This window comes from Vigna unguiculata, chromosome 7, assembly GCF_004118075.2.
Source record: "Vigna unguiculata cultivar IT97K-499-35 chromosome 7, ASM411807v1, whole genome shotgun sequence".
In the NCBI taxonomy this organism is placed as follows: domain Eukaryota; kingdom Viridiplantae; phylum Streptophyta; class Magnoliopsida; order Fabales; family Fabaceae; genus Vigna; species Vigna unguiculata.
In genome coordinates, this window is record NC_040285.1 from 40,609,710 (window position 1) to 40,625,940 (window position 16,231).

A 16,231-nucleotide genomic window follows, 5' to 3' on the forward strand; every position below is an offset into this window, starting at 1 on the left:
AATTTTATATGTTTGTTTACTTTTATTTATTTCAAAAACGTATCATCTTAGTACCATTCATTTTTTTCAAGCTTCTGATTCAATTCTACCGTTGTGATTCAATTCTATGTTCTCAGAAAATACTTACAAGTAAATGACACATGATTAATGAATTGAAAATTAAATTTGATTTTAATTTTTTATATTGAACCCTATAAAAGGAAAAGTGGAGCTAGGTGCCACTAGACATGGTATGAAATTGTTACATATATATGTAAAAAAGTAGGGATAGAATATAGAAGATAGATCTATGCCTGATATTGCATTGCACCAGCTTTTCCTGGTTGGACAATCTAAGGTACAATACCATTCATTATTTTTATTATTAATATCTTCATAGCCAGCTGTGTATCTTCATGAATTAGGTTTTATATATATTATTAGTAACCAGTAATACATCATTATCTATCCATTATAAAGTGTTTGAATCGTTTTCTTGGTGTTTGAAAAGTAAACCATTCAGATTTATGTCATACAAGCATTTATACAAACATATACAGTGCATACAGGGAAATTATCAACCTCGTATACTTTTCTGGATCTTCATTATGACTTGTGTGCAAGTTTAGCTCCACCCTTTTCTTTCAGTTAGTCAACAATACCACCAAATGCTGTTGTCATCTTCCAACCAGCTTTTAACTAATTCTGGCATAAAATCTGTTATTAATTATAATTTGGGATACAATTTTGAACCCTTTGTCGTCCTAATTCATTTGCATTTTTCTTCTTTCATTGAAAAATGAATCACTTGAGAAGAATATATATACATGGGTGAAGGAAAATGATTTAGGGTTTAGGGTGAATTGAATTGATATTAGTTGGAGTGAGTGATGTAAGAGAAAGAGAAGAGGAAATGAATAAAATATAGCAGTATATATAGTTGCATACAGCTGTGATGATGAAAAAGGCAACTCTGTACTGTTTAATGATTAAGTTTGATGATGAAATATTTAGTAGAAAATGAGAAAAGAGATTGGCGTATGTGTGTGTATGCAGTATGATATATGAAGATGAGAAAGATTGGAGGATTTGATGATTAAGTTAGTATGTAGAAACAAAAATTGTTTGTGTGTGAGTGTGAGAGAGGGCATAACATAACATAATTAGGGAGGCGTGGACCACGTGCATGATGAAAGGCCTCAAAAAAGCACAATGTCTTCCCTCAGCCGCCGGGGGCCACCACCACATTAAAAAATGCAATTTGGATATTATGTTAACTCTTTTCTCCGCTCCTCCACTGCATGTGTTTACAACTTTCAACAAATTCACAGTAATCTACAAAACAAAATAAACTGTGTTTCATCGTTTCAATAGAAACTTACAAAGGTCAAACTTGGCTCTACAAGGAGTATATTTGATGATGGCAGTTTTGTTTTTTTACATGGGGGTTTGTGCAGTTTCATTAGCATATACATAGTTTAAGCATTGATGATATTTTAAAATTAGAGTTTAGGTGAGAAATTAATGATATTAATGGTAGCCTAAACATGTACGCTTGTTCAATAAATGATAACACTCCTCCGCGTGTTATTCCAGATGTGACTGCTCAGCTACAGATCAGAAAACAGATGCTGTTGACAGAGAGATGAATCAACAAAAGGAAACATGGATCTCAGACACTGCTACCTGCACCTTCTAACAAGGCATTTAAATTCTTATCACTTTATTAATTTGAACCTATTCTTGGAGCAATTAGATTTGTAGATTTCATGCTTGTTGCAGATCCGACATATAACATGAAAGATAGCATAAATGGTCCATCATGGTTTTTTAGTCCCGTGATTTGTGTGCTACCCAGTTGAGAAAAATCTGATACAATATTGCAAGTGTTCATCTTTATAGTTCAAACCGTGCATGCAGCAATGATATACCCATTGCTATAACATGGATATATCTTACATTATATACCAATTTCCCTTCTTCTTTCCCGGTATATTCTACAAAAGTCATTGTGATGCTATTATTATTATTATTATTTTCAATCACTCAATCATGTTGGTGGACAAAACATAAAAGTATAGCATGTCGTTTTCATTCTAATTTTTTTATGTACCCTTTAATAATCCATATGCTTTGCATCTGTATGCCAGTAAGTTTCGGAATTCAACTCATTGATTTCCACAGGAACACTATTCTTTTATTTCGGTACAGCCAAACCCTTTGTCACTTTGTCGTAAAGCCTTACGGTTATTCTCTGCACATTACATGTTTGGAGGGTAAATTCTCAGATTAAATCATGCTTTAAAAAAGTTTGATATAAATGTTGAATCAAGTCATGTGATTGTCATGTGTTTTCTTGAAAAAAGTAAAGAAGAAAAAGGAATAGAAACATTGAACATCTCAGATGGATGAGGGATATGCATTATAAAATGAATTGTATTGTGGAGATGAAATACGTGTTGCTTTAGAGAGAAGGTTCTTAAGGAGAGAAGAATATTGGGATGATCAATAATTGAAACATTACTATCTTAAAAAGCAAGTTAAACAAAACAAAACATATTTTAATGTAAAATGATTGGGTTGGGGTGTTGAAGATGAAGATATATTGTGTGAAAATTGGACCCACGTGGAGTCTATTGGTTTCATTTTGAGTATTTTATTTCAAATGGAAACCTAATCATCACAGGTCACAATCTTTTCTCTTATGTCCTTAACGAACCAGACGAGAACTTTCCTCTGTTTTGGTTGAAAAGTCTTTGGCTTCCTCCAATTTTTCAAAATGTATCAAATTACTGCAACTCATTCACCTCCCTTCAAAATTCTCACTCGCTTTGGTATCCAATGTTTCTCTTTTTTTACTTTCTCACCTCATCAAATACCCTAATTTCAAAAGGTGAATCATGGATTGACCCAAAATCAAATTTTGCTTACACTTCATAAAGTTCTTTAATACCATTTCCATTTTTTAAAACTTGCAATGATTTTTTGTATGTGCAAGCAAACTGCAATTTCAATTATTTCGTTTTCAGTGGTCTTACAGAAGTTGTGTTTGCAGTGCGCTGATAAGGACACCCATCAATTTATAAACTTCCTAAGAAAAACAAACGTTATGAAACATATTGTCATGTTCTGAACTTCTGATTATTCCAAAATCACAGTGAATTGACTACTTCACCCTTCACCTTTACTTTCGACAGATATGTCAATTTTTGAGGCTGCTACGTTATATCTCCTTGGCTTTGCTTGTGTGGAACTATAACAAATATTCTAACTCAAGTTTAATGTAATACAGAGTTATAATTGAGGAACCAACGAAAAATTCAAATTAGGAATTACACAGTTAACACAATTGCCTTGCAACTAAGGAGGATCTGTCATTAAAAGTATCTGAATTTGACAAAAAGATGTTTAAAAACTTGTGTACTATATAAGATATTAAAATATGAGGAGAATGGTCAATCGCAAAATACTAAATAGTCCATAAAGTAATAAAGAGAAAGTGACCCACCCAAGGTTGCAATGCAAGTATCAAACTTTTATCCACACATTCACCAAATTTGTCCTCATGCCTCCTAAAATGTGGAATCAAGTGGGCACACCACAACAAACTTAGGTGCCATGCCTTAAATGTTTATACTCATCCAGTTTCCACTAAAATTGCCTTCATACAATCTATATTTCATAACGTGTGTTTGACAAGGCCTATCTCAATAAATACTACTAACATCAATGTTCAGCAGCAGAAGACAGTATCAAAAAATCTAGTAGAAAATCTGGATTCAACATGTTATGTTAACTTTTATTTATGGATTTTTGAAGTAAAAGTCAGAAATGGACTAAGATAAATGTGTATTGATATCTATTGTAATGACTGTTGGTAAGAAAAGTGATTACGAGCCAAGTTTGTCTTCACCATGTTTCCTCTGACCTGGATTTTCTCATTCTACCAAGATTGTTGTCAGTAAATAAAACGGTGCACCTAGCCAGTTTTTAACTCTTGAAAGAGTGATTGAGATTAGAATTTTGTGGAGTTGAGGAAGACAAATGGTACAGGGCATTCTTATTTTTTCATACATGAATTGCCTTCAATGTTTGCTACATTTGTAGATTAACTGCACATGTAGACTGCTAACAAAAATTGAAAATGATGGCTTTCCCAAAACAGATAAAATCTAATCCATTCATTATATAACACCAAATAAAAGCTATATTGGGATCTTATGCAGCTTTGCATCACCCAAAACGTTTGTGTTTAAACAAAAAATACTCGTACTTTTCATGTGGGGGCCTAATATTTTTGGGTAAATGATAATGTAAAGTTTCAAATGTAATTTTAGAAGTTTAAGGCCCTGGCTTATGTGGTCATATTTATAAATCACTGTAAGCTCTGATAGCTTTGTCTGAAGCACTTTTCTTAGCTCAGGCTCTTTAATCAGAAGACATCATCTTGAGTTCTGACAACAAAGAAATCCTTACGATCCACTTGGCTGCAACAAGTAACATACTTCCATTTTTCATTTCTTTTTTCTGATGTCCTCGTTTTTTATTCTCTGAATCCTAAAAAGGGAGAAAATGTTTGGATGATGAACCCCACTTACCATCTCACACAGTCCAGCACTGTCACTGCCACTTGTTATCAGTTGCTATCATTAATGCTACTCCAAAGCTGTTACTTGTGAATAGACAGAATCTTAATTAAGCTCTGTGCCTGCACAACTACAAGACATCATCGTGGTGTCTGACCGCAAAGAAATCATCATGCTTTGTCAAAACCTCACAGTGTCACTCCAAAGTTTGGCTCACTTTAGATTTTATTTGAATATATATATTTGATTTCATAGAATCAAGCTTTCACCTTTTTATACACTAATCATGAGAGTAGGACCATATAATTGCTTTTCTTTTCCCCTCTTCTCTGATCATAACGAGTTGTGCAGCTTCCATGTAGCATCCAACGTACAGCATGCATAGTACATTTTCAGAGCTGAACTCAGGAAGTACCACCTCAAAAAGGAAGGCCAATATAAAACATGCACATGTTAATTTTACTCATCCAAACTGGTTAAAGCCTCTGAATTCTCAAAGCTTTTCATTCAGTTTCCTGCCAGAATGGACTAACTAGCTCACTTCTTGCATGTCAGAGTTGCAGTCATGGAACTTTCAAACCAGAAACTGGTTATGCTCTTCTGCTGTCTACAAGGATGAAGGTTTTCCCATAAATTCATTTTAAAAAAAGATTTAGAAAATTACAAGTTAAATTATTTTACGAATAAACTAATTTAAACTAGCCAAAATTCACATTCGGAGTATTCATTCAACTAGCCATGATAGTTTCTTTTAGAAAAAAGCTTGCTTAGCATCATATTCACTTACAATATTGAAAACATAATCATGACATTTCAGCCATGCCAAACACCAAACACCATATACTAAGGAGCATCCGGTCAAATTACTCTTCCGAGATGACAGAGTTGCGAGGTAGTAAAAAACCAGTAATTTATTGTTCTCTATGCAAATCATCATATGTGTGACAAAGGTTCGTCATGCCATATACATAGAGAATCACACAATAGTTTATAAAGTTAGCCATTTCAATATGATTTTATGCATTATCAACTAGAGTATTATTTAATAAATAAATTATTATAGAGATTAGAAGTTAAAGTTCTAAAATACTAAATTGAATATTCTTAAAAATAAAAGAAATTTTATATTTAATTAATACGTATCAACAATATGAAAAAAAAGGTTATCCTGTATCTAAGTATAAACTTTTATGTAACTCAACATTGTAATTTTTGTAATGATTTCTCTTAATAGAAATCACATTAATTATTATAAAATATGTCTTTCTAACGATAGTCAAAATAATTACAGTACAAATTACCTTTTAAATGAATTGTATTAATTACAGTGGAATTTATTTAATAGTAATCAAATTAATTACAGTACAGATTACATTTTTTTAATTAAATTAACTATGATACAAATGACCCTTTCAAATCATGTGACACTTCTAATAATGAACAGTATAAATTATTGTCCATGCTCACAAGTGCAGAAATTATATACAGTATAACGAATAAGCACATTCACTCTCTCAAAAATGGTATAGATCTTGATTTCATCGAGAGGCATCAATGTAGGAAGAACCGAGAGCAAAAAAAATAGTACAGCTCGTTTGACGTTGAATGCCAGTAAGTTCTACTGCTGTTCAAAAAAAATATATCAGACGATGTGAGGTACTGTTACTTGATCTTTGGCAGCTTGAGCTTTCAATATCTTTCGCAAAGCATCATGACATCTGGCAAGTCCAACAATTGACCAAACCAAGTAACTTGGGTGAGAACTAGTCAAACAGTTTAATTAAGAAATGAGAAAAGGTTATGGTTCTGTAATCTGTCTTACCTCCAAGGAAGATGATCAAGGAACATAGATGGTGAAACAATAATATCTTTGAAGCTTTCTCTATCTGCCATGTAAGCTTTATAACATTTTTCCCTCTCCTGTATTCTCCACAACGCCCTAAGATCAGATTGTGATCTTTGCTTCTCCAGTACAATGTGAATCACAGAACCAGGTAGATACAGCTCTGGGGGGTCATTGGAAGACGGATTTTCAGAATCTGGAACAGTCTCTATAAACTGAGACACTGGATCATCAATTGAACGTGCATCTTTAGCAAAAGCATTTGTAAATTTGGCATTATCAATTCCAACAGAATGATCCCTCGCCCTAGCGTCAGACCAAAGTGAGCATTCTTCGTGCTCATTGTTGAGGCAATCTTCACTATCGAAAGACATATATTCACCATAGTTGGATATAGCAAGACCCCCTTTAGCAGTCTGATTATCTTGTTCAATGCTACCTGTTGCAATAATGGAAATCTTTTTAGAAAAGGCACCTTTAACAAACTGATTACGATGATTTTGATCATTTTCAACACTTGTAGGGTAACAATATATATTCTCAAACATGCCTAATATGCTATTAAAGATTAGACACCTTCATTATCAGTTTCACACTGGCTTCTGCGGATTTGATGATTTTGATCATCCTTGATGATCCCTGATTGGAGCTCGGATTCGTTCTCGGCATTCGTGTTATTTCTCTGATATTTGCTTAGGTATAGAAACCTACGAGCAAGTCTGAAAATCATGGCACTATCTGTTTTAGGATCTTGTGATAGTGACGTGATTGCGGCTGCCCTTAGCCGCATAACAGATCCAATTGAAAGGCGTGATGAAAATTCATTTCCAAATATGATGCTGCATCACAAAGAATAAATTCATTTCCAAATTAAAAGTGTTACCAAAAGAGAGATGACCAAAATCAAACATTTTACTAGTACAATTACCTTGTCACAAATTCTGAGCATGCTCTTGCCACAACTAAATCCAGACAAGGGAGTGGCCCAAATGAATAAACGTGCAGATTAGGGTAGCGGTGATAGAGCTGTGGGAAAGACCAGAATTAATTTGGTGCTATAAAATCAAATGCTTAAAGACGGCAGCTAAAAAAGACAAAAAAGTGCAAGGAAATTTTTCTTTGAGTATAATAAGTACTGACTGTTCAAAATGATGTGTACTAGAGGAAACAATGATGATTTAATGACTTAAATAAATGTTTGCATCTGCTTTTATTAAATAATCTTCCATTTGTGAATTTTTTAGCCCTTCATTTTCAATGCTTAATTGAGTTTTTCAACAACCCCTTGATCTTATGTAATATCAGTATTAGAATAAAAAATAATTAGATCTAATAAATATTATGTATAATCATTTATTATGTTTGCTCTAACACTAGTAAAAATACCGTTTTTTCTTTTAGAATGTTAATTCTTCTTGTAAGTATGCCTCTGTTTGACATTCTAGATTTGAACATTTATCTGATAAAGCCTTCGACTTTTGAGTAATGAAATACCTTTTGATATTGCAGACAATTTTTCTAATTCCAATTGTTACGTCTGTCCTCTTGCTAAAGATTAGAAGATTATCTTTCACTTCACTCAACAGGATGTTTCAGTCATTATTTGATATATTACATTGTGACATTTGGGAACCTCAGCTAATGTTAAGCCTACCTATGATGACAAGAGAAATTTTTTTCCTAACCTTGGTTGATGATTGTGGTCGTTTTACTTCGATATAAGTTGTCAATCCAATTTTGGGGGGACTGTATTTCCATTGCAGCCTTTCTAATTAAGGGGGTTTGGGTTGACTCTCCAGTACTACAACAGATATCACCTTGTCAGGTTCTATATGGATCCAAACTTGATTATCACTCATTAAAAGCTTTTGGATATTTGGCTTATGCAACAACTTTACCAGAAGACAAACATTGCATAGGGTTCAAATGAGTTTTTTAAATTTATATATAATGTTGATGGTTCAATTGACAAATACAAAGCTCGGTTGGTAGCCAAAGGCTATGCACAACAAGTTCAGATTGATTTCTCAAACCCCCTTTCTCAACAATGAATAAACTTACTTTTGTAAGGATCTTATTAGCCATTGCTACAGCAAAAGATTAGAGCCTACCATAGTTAAATATCAACAATGCATTCTTATATGGTAAGTTATTTGAGGAAGTATGCATGGATACTTCACAAGGTTTCAAAACAAGAACATAAGGATTAGTTTGCAAGTTGAATAAGTCTATACAAGGACTGAGACAAGCCTCTACACAATAGTTATGCATGTTCTACTCAACAATACAATACCATGGTTTTCCATAATCTAAAAATAATTACTCTTTGTTCATTCATGGCTCTAGTTTTTCATTGGTCATTTTGTTGGTCTATGTGAATGATATTATCCTAGCAAGCCCTAATTCTTCTTTTGTTAACAATGTACAATTAACATTGAGTTTCGTTCAGACTAAAGATCCTTCGGTTCTCTCCAATACCATATAAGCTTGAAAATTGTCAAATCCAGCAAGTGTATCTCTTTCTGTTAAAGAAATTATACCTTATCTTTACTTGATGATACTGGTTTCTTAGGTAGCAAACCAAGTATACTACCTATGGATCCAAATTTCAAACTTAACCTAGATGATGATGACCCCATCGAGGATCTCTTTGTACATAGAAGATTAATTGGAAGACTTATGTACTTAACCATTTCTAGACCAGAAATTACCTTTGCAATTCACAAGCTAAGTCAATAGACAAAGAATCCATTAAACACGCATTTAATTGTAGTCTATCACCTTGCTTCTAACCCGTCTCACCATGTCCACACATATACTTGTTGAAAAACAATTCTTCACTCTCAACCATGTCAGAACTGAGCATCAACTAGTTTATATATTCACAAAGGTCCTTCTTGCTATTGTCATCAATTGTTTCATCAACATGTTGTGAACCATGAACATGTATTTTCAAACTTAAGGAGATCTTAGAATAAAATATAATTAGATCTTATTGATATTACATAATAAGTTATTTTGTTTCTTTTTTTGTTCAGCTTCTTAATGTGTTTGCTATTATATATAGATTTTTCTTTTCTATGAAAGATGCATTTGATTCAATGAATTATTTTATATCTCTCACCCTAATAATGAAAATTACTAAAAATAAGATAACAAAAATTTCTCAAAAAAATGCAAGGTAGTGACGGACCCAACAATCCACTGCATACAACAAAAAATTAAATTTAGATAAATCTTTTATCCAATTTCCTTTATTAATTTTAGGACAAATAATGAGTCGAAACAAAAGGAATGTATTTTCTTTTACATATTCACAAGGTAAGTTAGCTTTTAAGTTGTCCACGATTTATAGGTTTTGCGTTAGATTTTTTGCTCGTTGAAAATGCAATACAATTGGGATGTATAACTCCAAATATCTCATACTTTCTTTAGTCAAATCTCTTCCGATGGATGCTGGTTTTAGTTTTAATTATAGCAACTCATGTACTTGAGTAACATCTCATAAAGATTCAGAACTCGAGGATTTGCAACATTGTGATAAGGCCAGAATTCAATCCCCTGCTTGTGTCCTCAAGACAGCTTCATATTTGCATCTACAATCTGTATTTTCTAATATTTGTTTGCCTGTATATTGTTTTCATAATAGACTTTCAATGAATACCTAGTTCTTTGAAGCAATAAAATAGCAAATTATGTTTTACTAAAGAAGGATAGTAAGTAATTATTCCTATTGAAGTGAGAAATATCGTACTTGCAGTCCAAGCAATGCAGCTATAGCGCCTCCAAGCGAATGTCCAACTATTCGGACATTATACCCAAAGCATTCACAACCAAATCCCAGTAATTTAGAAAGAAGTCCATAGGATTCAGAGTCTGCATTTCCACTTCGAAAAACAATTGTTGTCAAAAATGAAATTCATTTTATGTAATCAAGTCAAATGCTTTTAAATTAAATACAATTTCAGTTCTATGCATTGAACTTATAAAAGGATTAAAAAAAAATGTTTTTATAGGAAATCATGAGAATGTACTAGAAAAACATAGGAGAACGCATTTTCATGCATCCCAATAAAAACTTTTCCCTTTTAATTCCTTACACAGTTTCCTACTTAATTACCTCAATGGCGTAGGAAAGAGGAAGAAGAAACAGTTTGATAAGACCAACTCTCCATAACAAAGAGCCACGAGTTTAAAAAACCTGAATTATTTCTTACCAGGCCTTTCAGGATTTCCCTCAATCTGCATAAAAAGCTCTCGTGCAGCTTCAACTATCCCTGAATGCCCATAGTGAGGGAAAGATGAAACCACATGTTTCTTTATATCATAATGAAGGTAGTTGGAACTGCAAACAGGGCATAAAATATTTAAGTGAGGAACCAGAATATTGTGTTGGGCCATAGAAAGGATCTATACATTTTGGCCAATATAAAACTATTACACATTGGAACTGAAACTACAAGATATATATAGAGAAGATTATTTCTGCAGATAAAAGTAACTCAGTAGGGATGTCATTACTCATTAGCCTTTGTTTATAAAAAGCTTATAATCATGCAGCATAGCATAACAAGTCATAATTCATTTTCCAGGATATGCATGTGGCCCCCCTTCAGAGTCTGTCATTGAAAATCAATTCAGCAACAATACCAGAGGATTTGCATCTTAAAATTGTGAGGATTGTTTCTTGCTTTGTGCATAGTTCTAGAAGATTCAGAACAGTATACTAATTCAACAAAAGTTATTCCATAAACAAAACTGGGCTATTTTTTGGTGCTTAAAATATCATAACCCTAGTAGTACCTCCATAAGCTTCCCACTTTGCCCCATCATTCTCAGGGCACAGGGTATTGGTATGTTATTATTATAAGCAGTGACAACGCAGGCCTAAGCTAATTGAAACAGTGATGTCCTTGAATCTTGATCAATCACTTCCAACAGAAATTGCTTGCATTGATACAAATATTGTCCTAAAGTATTATCCTGTCAATAGGCTTGTGATTTGTGATTTTAGAACAAATATGATAAACACAATTCTAACACAATTTTGTATTCTCACTCTGGGTTTTCTCTCTTTCTCACTCATTCATCACACTTCATAGTTCCTATACAATATGCAACTATAAATAAAAATATCTATCACAATTAATTGGGAATTTTATCAATAAATTAATTGGGAATTCTTAGTAAAGTTTCACCTCCACCCTAGGGTTATATATCTTTATGAAAATGGTCAGAGGGACGAAAGGAAAAAGAATGAAAAATACTTGATCAAGCCAGCCAAATCATCTACAGAAAGGGAGCATTCCTTGCATAACCCATCAGTTATTAGGTCCTCTGGGGTTTCAGTTCCACGTATAGCAATTACTACAGATTGTAGATGATGTAGAACCACAACAAAATATGTAGCTTGACACTTGACCTGGCATGGGTATCTAAATAATTAAATATAATTAAGCCAGTATAGTATAAAAATAGAAATATTCATATATCATACACAAAATTTAGTATATTGTCATCATCTCAAGTTGGATAGAGCTGAGTTTCCCAACCTTTTAAAATTAAAAATTTACGACCACTAGGAATCAAAATACAAGGACATAGACTGATGAGTTCAAATCAAAAGAAAAATGGGGTAGTTAAAATTGTTTTCAAATTTGAAAATAGTCAACTGGTGTCAATCAAAAAAACCCTTGTTGGTGTTAGGTAAAACAAACTTGGCATCAAAAATATAATCTCCCCAACGTATGTTGAAAGCCATAACCAAATGATATTTTTAAATTATTTAATATTGCTTACAATTAAAATGAGTTTTTTTTTTGTTTTTGGTGGTAATTAAAATATTCTATCCAAGCAAAAATAAAATTAAATAAATTTGAATTGTCCTATCCAAACAAACATTTGAAAAATGAAAACAATTTGAATTGAAATCAATTAAATGCATTTTAATTTCCTTCAAATTGTGAAATTCTCCATCGATCACATGATCAATCTACCTTTTTTGTTGACTCGGGACATCTTCCTCTTTTGATGAGTAATATCTTGTTGATGATGGGCTACCGTAAATAAAATTAAAACATAAATGGTGGCAACATCTTTTAAGTAATGTTATTTATTATTACTGATATTCAGGCCCATGTATGCCCTCTTTACTTTTTCAAAACATAAAGAGTGCTTTTGTATAGAACTTTATATGTTTCCATGTCTAACCTGGCTGACTCGTCCTTGTCTAAGCACTTCCGGAGGCAAGTTGACGTACTTTAGAAAGGCCGCAGCATGACCTCGCCACCAGTTATCACCATCCAGTACAGGTCGTCTATGAAGATATGAAACAGGAACATAAAATCACAATGTTGAAGACGAAACTTTTTAATTTGTTAATTGAAAAGGATGTAATGGAAAGGGATACACGGAGACACAGAATAGAGGAAAACCAAAGGTAAAAAAATCAGTATGCCTGAGCGCCACTAAGTTCTAAATAAAAATATCAACAACCATTCAGAAATTTCTCTTGTAAACACGGGTATGCATAGTGGTAATTGAGTAAAAGTAAGTACATCATCAGCCATTTATTCTTTTGTTCGCATATTCTTTTAGCCTATCCTTTTCCAATTCAATCATTCACTATTCTTCATTCTTCACATTTACTTCGTTGTCGAATATTCACCACTAACATATAACTTTGCCTATGATGTTTTTGTTTCATGATTCATGAAACTGTTAAACGTTGCAAGGCAAAAAAAAAAAACCATAGACCTCAAAAGTGGAAATAATTCCCTCCCAGAACTAAAATCAGGAAACCGAATTTTGATCTTGTATCAAAATTTCCAATAAACAGAATGAGTACACATCGGTTTATACAAACTTAAGCTTTTGGAGTTAACTGACATATATTTGGATACATCATATTTTTTATTGATTTCATAAATCAAACTACGATGAAATAATACTTTTTCGTTTCTTAAGACGGAAGAAATATCAACACAGACAAGAAAAAAAGCTACATAGATGAGCGGAAAGTACCATTTTAGAGACACTGACTGGAAAGGAAAAACTTGAGAAGAATAAATTAAAACGGGCAAAGTAGAACTCTCCAAACACCTTGCATTGATAAGCAATATACAATTTGAAGTTTATTGATCATTTCAAAGTTACAGTGAACAAGTATCAGGACCACCTTGACCACAAAGTTATAATTAATACTCAACCAATAGCAATCAAATTAAAAAGTTCATGCTACTGAGAAAATGAGAATTCGGTTATAAAGACCTTAAAACTGTATACAAAAAAAAATGCCACCTGTTTCGGGTCCAGGGAGACAAAATCCCTTGTCTATACAGCCACGCACAAGGAAATACACATGGATTTCGTCCAACATCCAGCAATGGACCCTGCATTCATCATTGAATGCAAAATAGATGTTCAAAGCAAGTTAGTAAAAACAAAAGATTAGTTTGGAATTCGTTTATTATGGTAATACTGTGTATGCAGCTTCAGCAAATTTATGAAGATCTTCAGCCTCCCTAATTCGCATCTCTGGTGCTTCCATGGATCCTTCATAGTATTCGGTAGATTTTCCATGGCTTTGAAGTAAAGCTAAAGCTGAAAAACAAAAACTCAATGTCATAAAATTGCAAAGAGCTGACGTGCAGGTTAAACTAAATTGGTGCAGGTCAACATTATTGCAATAATATGCCACAGGTCCATCTGAAAGATGACCCATTACACAAATATCCTATTTAGATCACTATAAATCCTTCACCGGCTACATCCCTCAACTTCATCAAGTCAACCACATTTGCTTCTGATCCAACCATTGGAAAACCGCAATACATAATGGAGGGTAGTTGATATGTTAGCATTTAACAATTATGGTAATGTACTGAGTTTATGATGAAAAGAGAAAAAAAGAAAGACAGAATAGAGTAGACGACTAAACAAGCCAGTGGCCTCTAGTAGTGAAAAATCTTTAATAAGGCTTGGTTTTAGATAACTGTAGTAAATATCCTGTGTTAGGTTTTGCTGCTTTGTCTCAAGGAGGATATTAAATCCGCCTTACTTGGCGTGGTTACCCTTGTTCATTTTCTTGACAAGTATTTGATGTGTGTTATGGCTTCAACTAAAAAAGTTGCCCTGAGAACGATGTTATTGTGCGACATATATAAAGCATAAAAAGGCAACAAGTTTGAGATAAAAATTAGAAGAAACCTGCCAGGAGTTCCAGATGGCCAGTTCCGGTAGCACGATAAGCAACAAGATCACCAAGTAATCGTGCAACTGAATAGACTTCATCTTCTTCGGCCGAACTCCTGCGTTAGTTATTAAAGGAGCAGAGGTGAGATATAGGTAGAAACATTGTAGTTGCGGGAGAAAGGTAAGGTTTAGTTATAGGTGTATACAAATAATCGAAGCGGCCTAGACAACACAAGGTCTCACGTATGCCATAATCGAAGACCTCACTATAGTGGCATCTCCAAGCGTGATCATGGGCTTCGTAGAAAGACCTCCATTTGATAACATCGGATCCCGTGAAGCACTGGAGTATGGCAACAAAAGAGACGAGGGAGATGAATACGAATAAAGCGGTGCGGTTCCATGGGGGATCTGCATTACAATGGTTAAGATTACAGAATGAATGGGTAGAAAGAAGGATGGAGAAGAGAGGGTTCCAGAACTGACTCACCTACGACCTACCTAAAAGACAATGATTGGGGGAGGAGAAATAGCGAATAGAATCGAGCACAAAGTAGAGCGCTAAGAGAAATTGAAGGAGGACAAGGATGGCCGAAGATCGACTCCAGCAGAGCCATTTCTTGTACATAGCCTGTTAATCAATTGAATGGAAAATCAAGAACGAAAGAAAGAAGATTGAAAAAAAGAGGAGAAGGAGATGTGATTACCCACCCGTCTGCGGTGGCGTGTAAAGAGATCGTTGGAGTCTTGAAGGATGAGGGTAGCCGCGGCTTGTTGGGCGAATGCGGTTTGGAACATCACTACAACCCTAACGGGAGCGGCGAGGGAGACGAGGAGGACTGGAACGGGGATGCTGCCATTGCAGAGACGATGAGTTTGGAAGATGAGGAAGGCGCCGATGAGAAGCACCGCCATGTTGGAAACTCCGACGACCAAGCTCCACCAGCTGAGGTTTCTCACGGCCAAACCCATACCCGTACCCGTTACCTGCACCAATCAGAATTCAAATCATCCATCCCCATTCTTTCATCTTCACAATTCCCCATTTCCATGCACGGGAACGCTCACCAATTCCTCCCACAACACACAACATTATTTTAAATCCACCACAACTTCACTTTTAAATTAATAAATAAAACCAACCAAACATAAAAATTAAATGCATCCGCATAATCTCATATGTATAAATAAACATATTTCATCTTGCAATCTTACGATAATAATAATAAATAAAAAATGATCCCACAGCACGGTGACCACGAAAACTACCAAAAACGAGAGAAACTAATCGATTAAAAAATAATATCAAAATATCGTTGAAATGGTTCAGAATATGTTTCTTTTTTACCTTATATTGACTCTGTTAATTAACTGGAAAACATTATCTTACTTAATATCCGTACACATTTAAAAGAAATGAAAAAGATTGGGAATATAAAAATGAAGGAAAATAGAAAGGAGAGAAGAATCGGAGGTGGGGGAGAGAGTGGATGAGGAATCAAAAGATTCTATGGGAATGGGGGCGACTTTTGTAAGCATTGGCATACGATACTACGAATGGGGTCGTGTTTGTAAAAAAGTGGCACGTGACCCAAATGCCACTCGGCCAATGCAATTGCAATTTGCAATT

The 16,231-nt window shown here is 34.0% G+C and overlaps 1 protein-coding gene and 1 long non-coding RNA gene across 2 annotated transcripts; one reads left to right on the forward strand and one right to left on the reverse strand.

The window, feature by feature from the left end:
- Positions 1-229: 229 nt before the first annotated feature.
- Positions 230-1,872, forward strand: LOC114190897. Its single transcript, XR_003605882.1, has 2 exons — positions 230-337; positions 1,576-1,872. It is a non-coding gene; the product is annotated as an uncharacterized LOC114190897 (long non-coding RNA).
- Positions 1,873-5,862: 3,990 nt separating this feature from the next.
- On the reverse strand, positions 5,863-15,810 carry LOC114191679. Its single transcript, XM_028081022.1, has 14 exons — positions 15,313-15,810; positions 15,103-15,232; positions 14,808-15,012; positions 14,617-14,717; positions 13,889-14,010; positions 13,708-13,799; positions 12,619-12,724; positions 11,676-11,830; positions 10,626-10,753; positions 10,163-10,284; positions 7,337-7,434; positions 6,985-7,247; positions 6,388-6,847; positions 5,863-6,283 (listed from the first exon to the last, which is right to left on the reverse strand). The coding sequence occupies exons 1-14, from the start codon at positions 15,571-15,573 to the stop codon at positions 6,208-6,210; spliced, it is 2,319 nt and encodes a 772-aa protein (XP_027936823.1). The 5' UTR covers positions 15,574-15,810; the 3' UTR covers positions 5,863-6,207.
- Between the last annotated feature and the right edge of the window lie 421 nt (positions 15,811-16,231).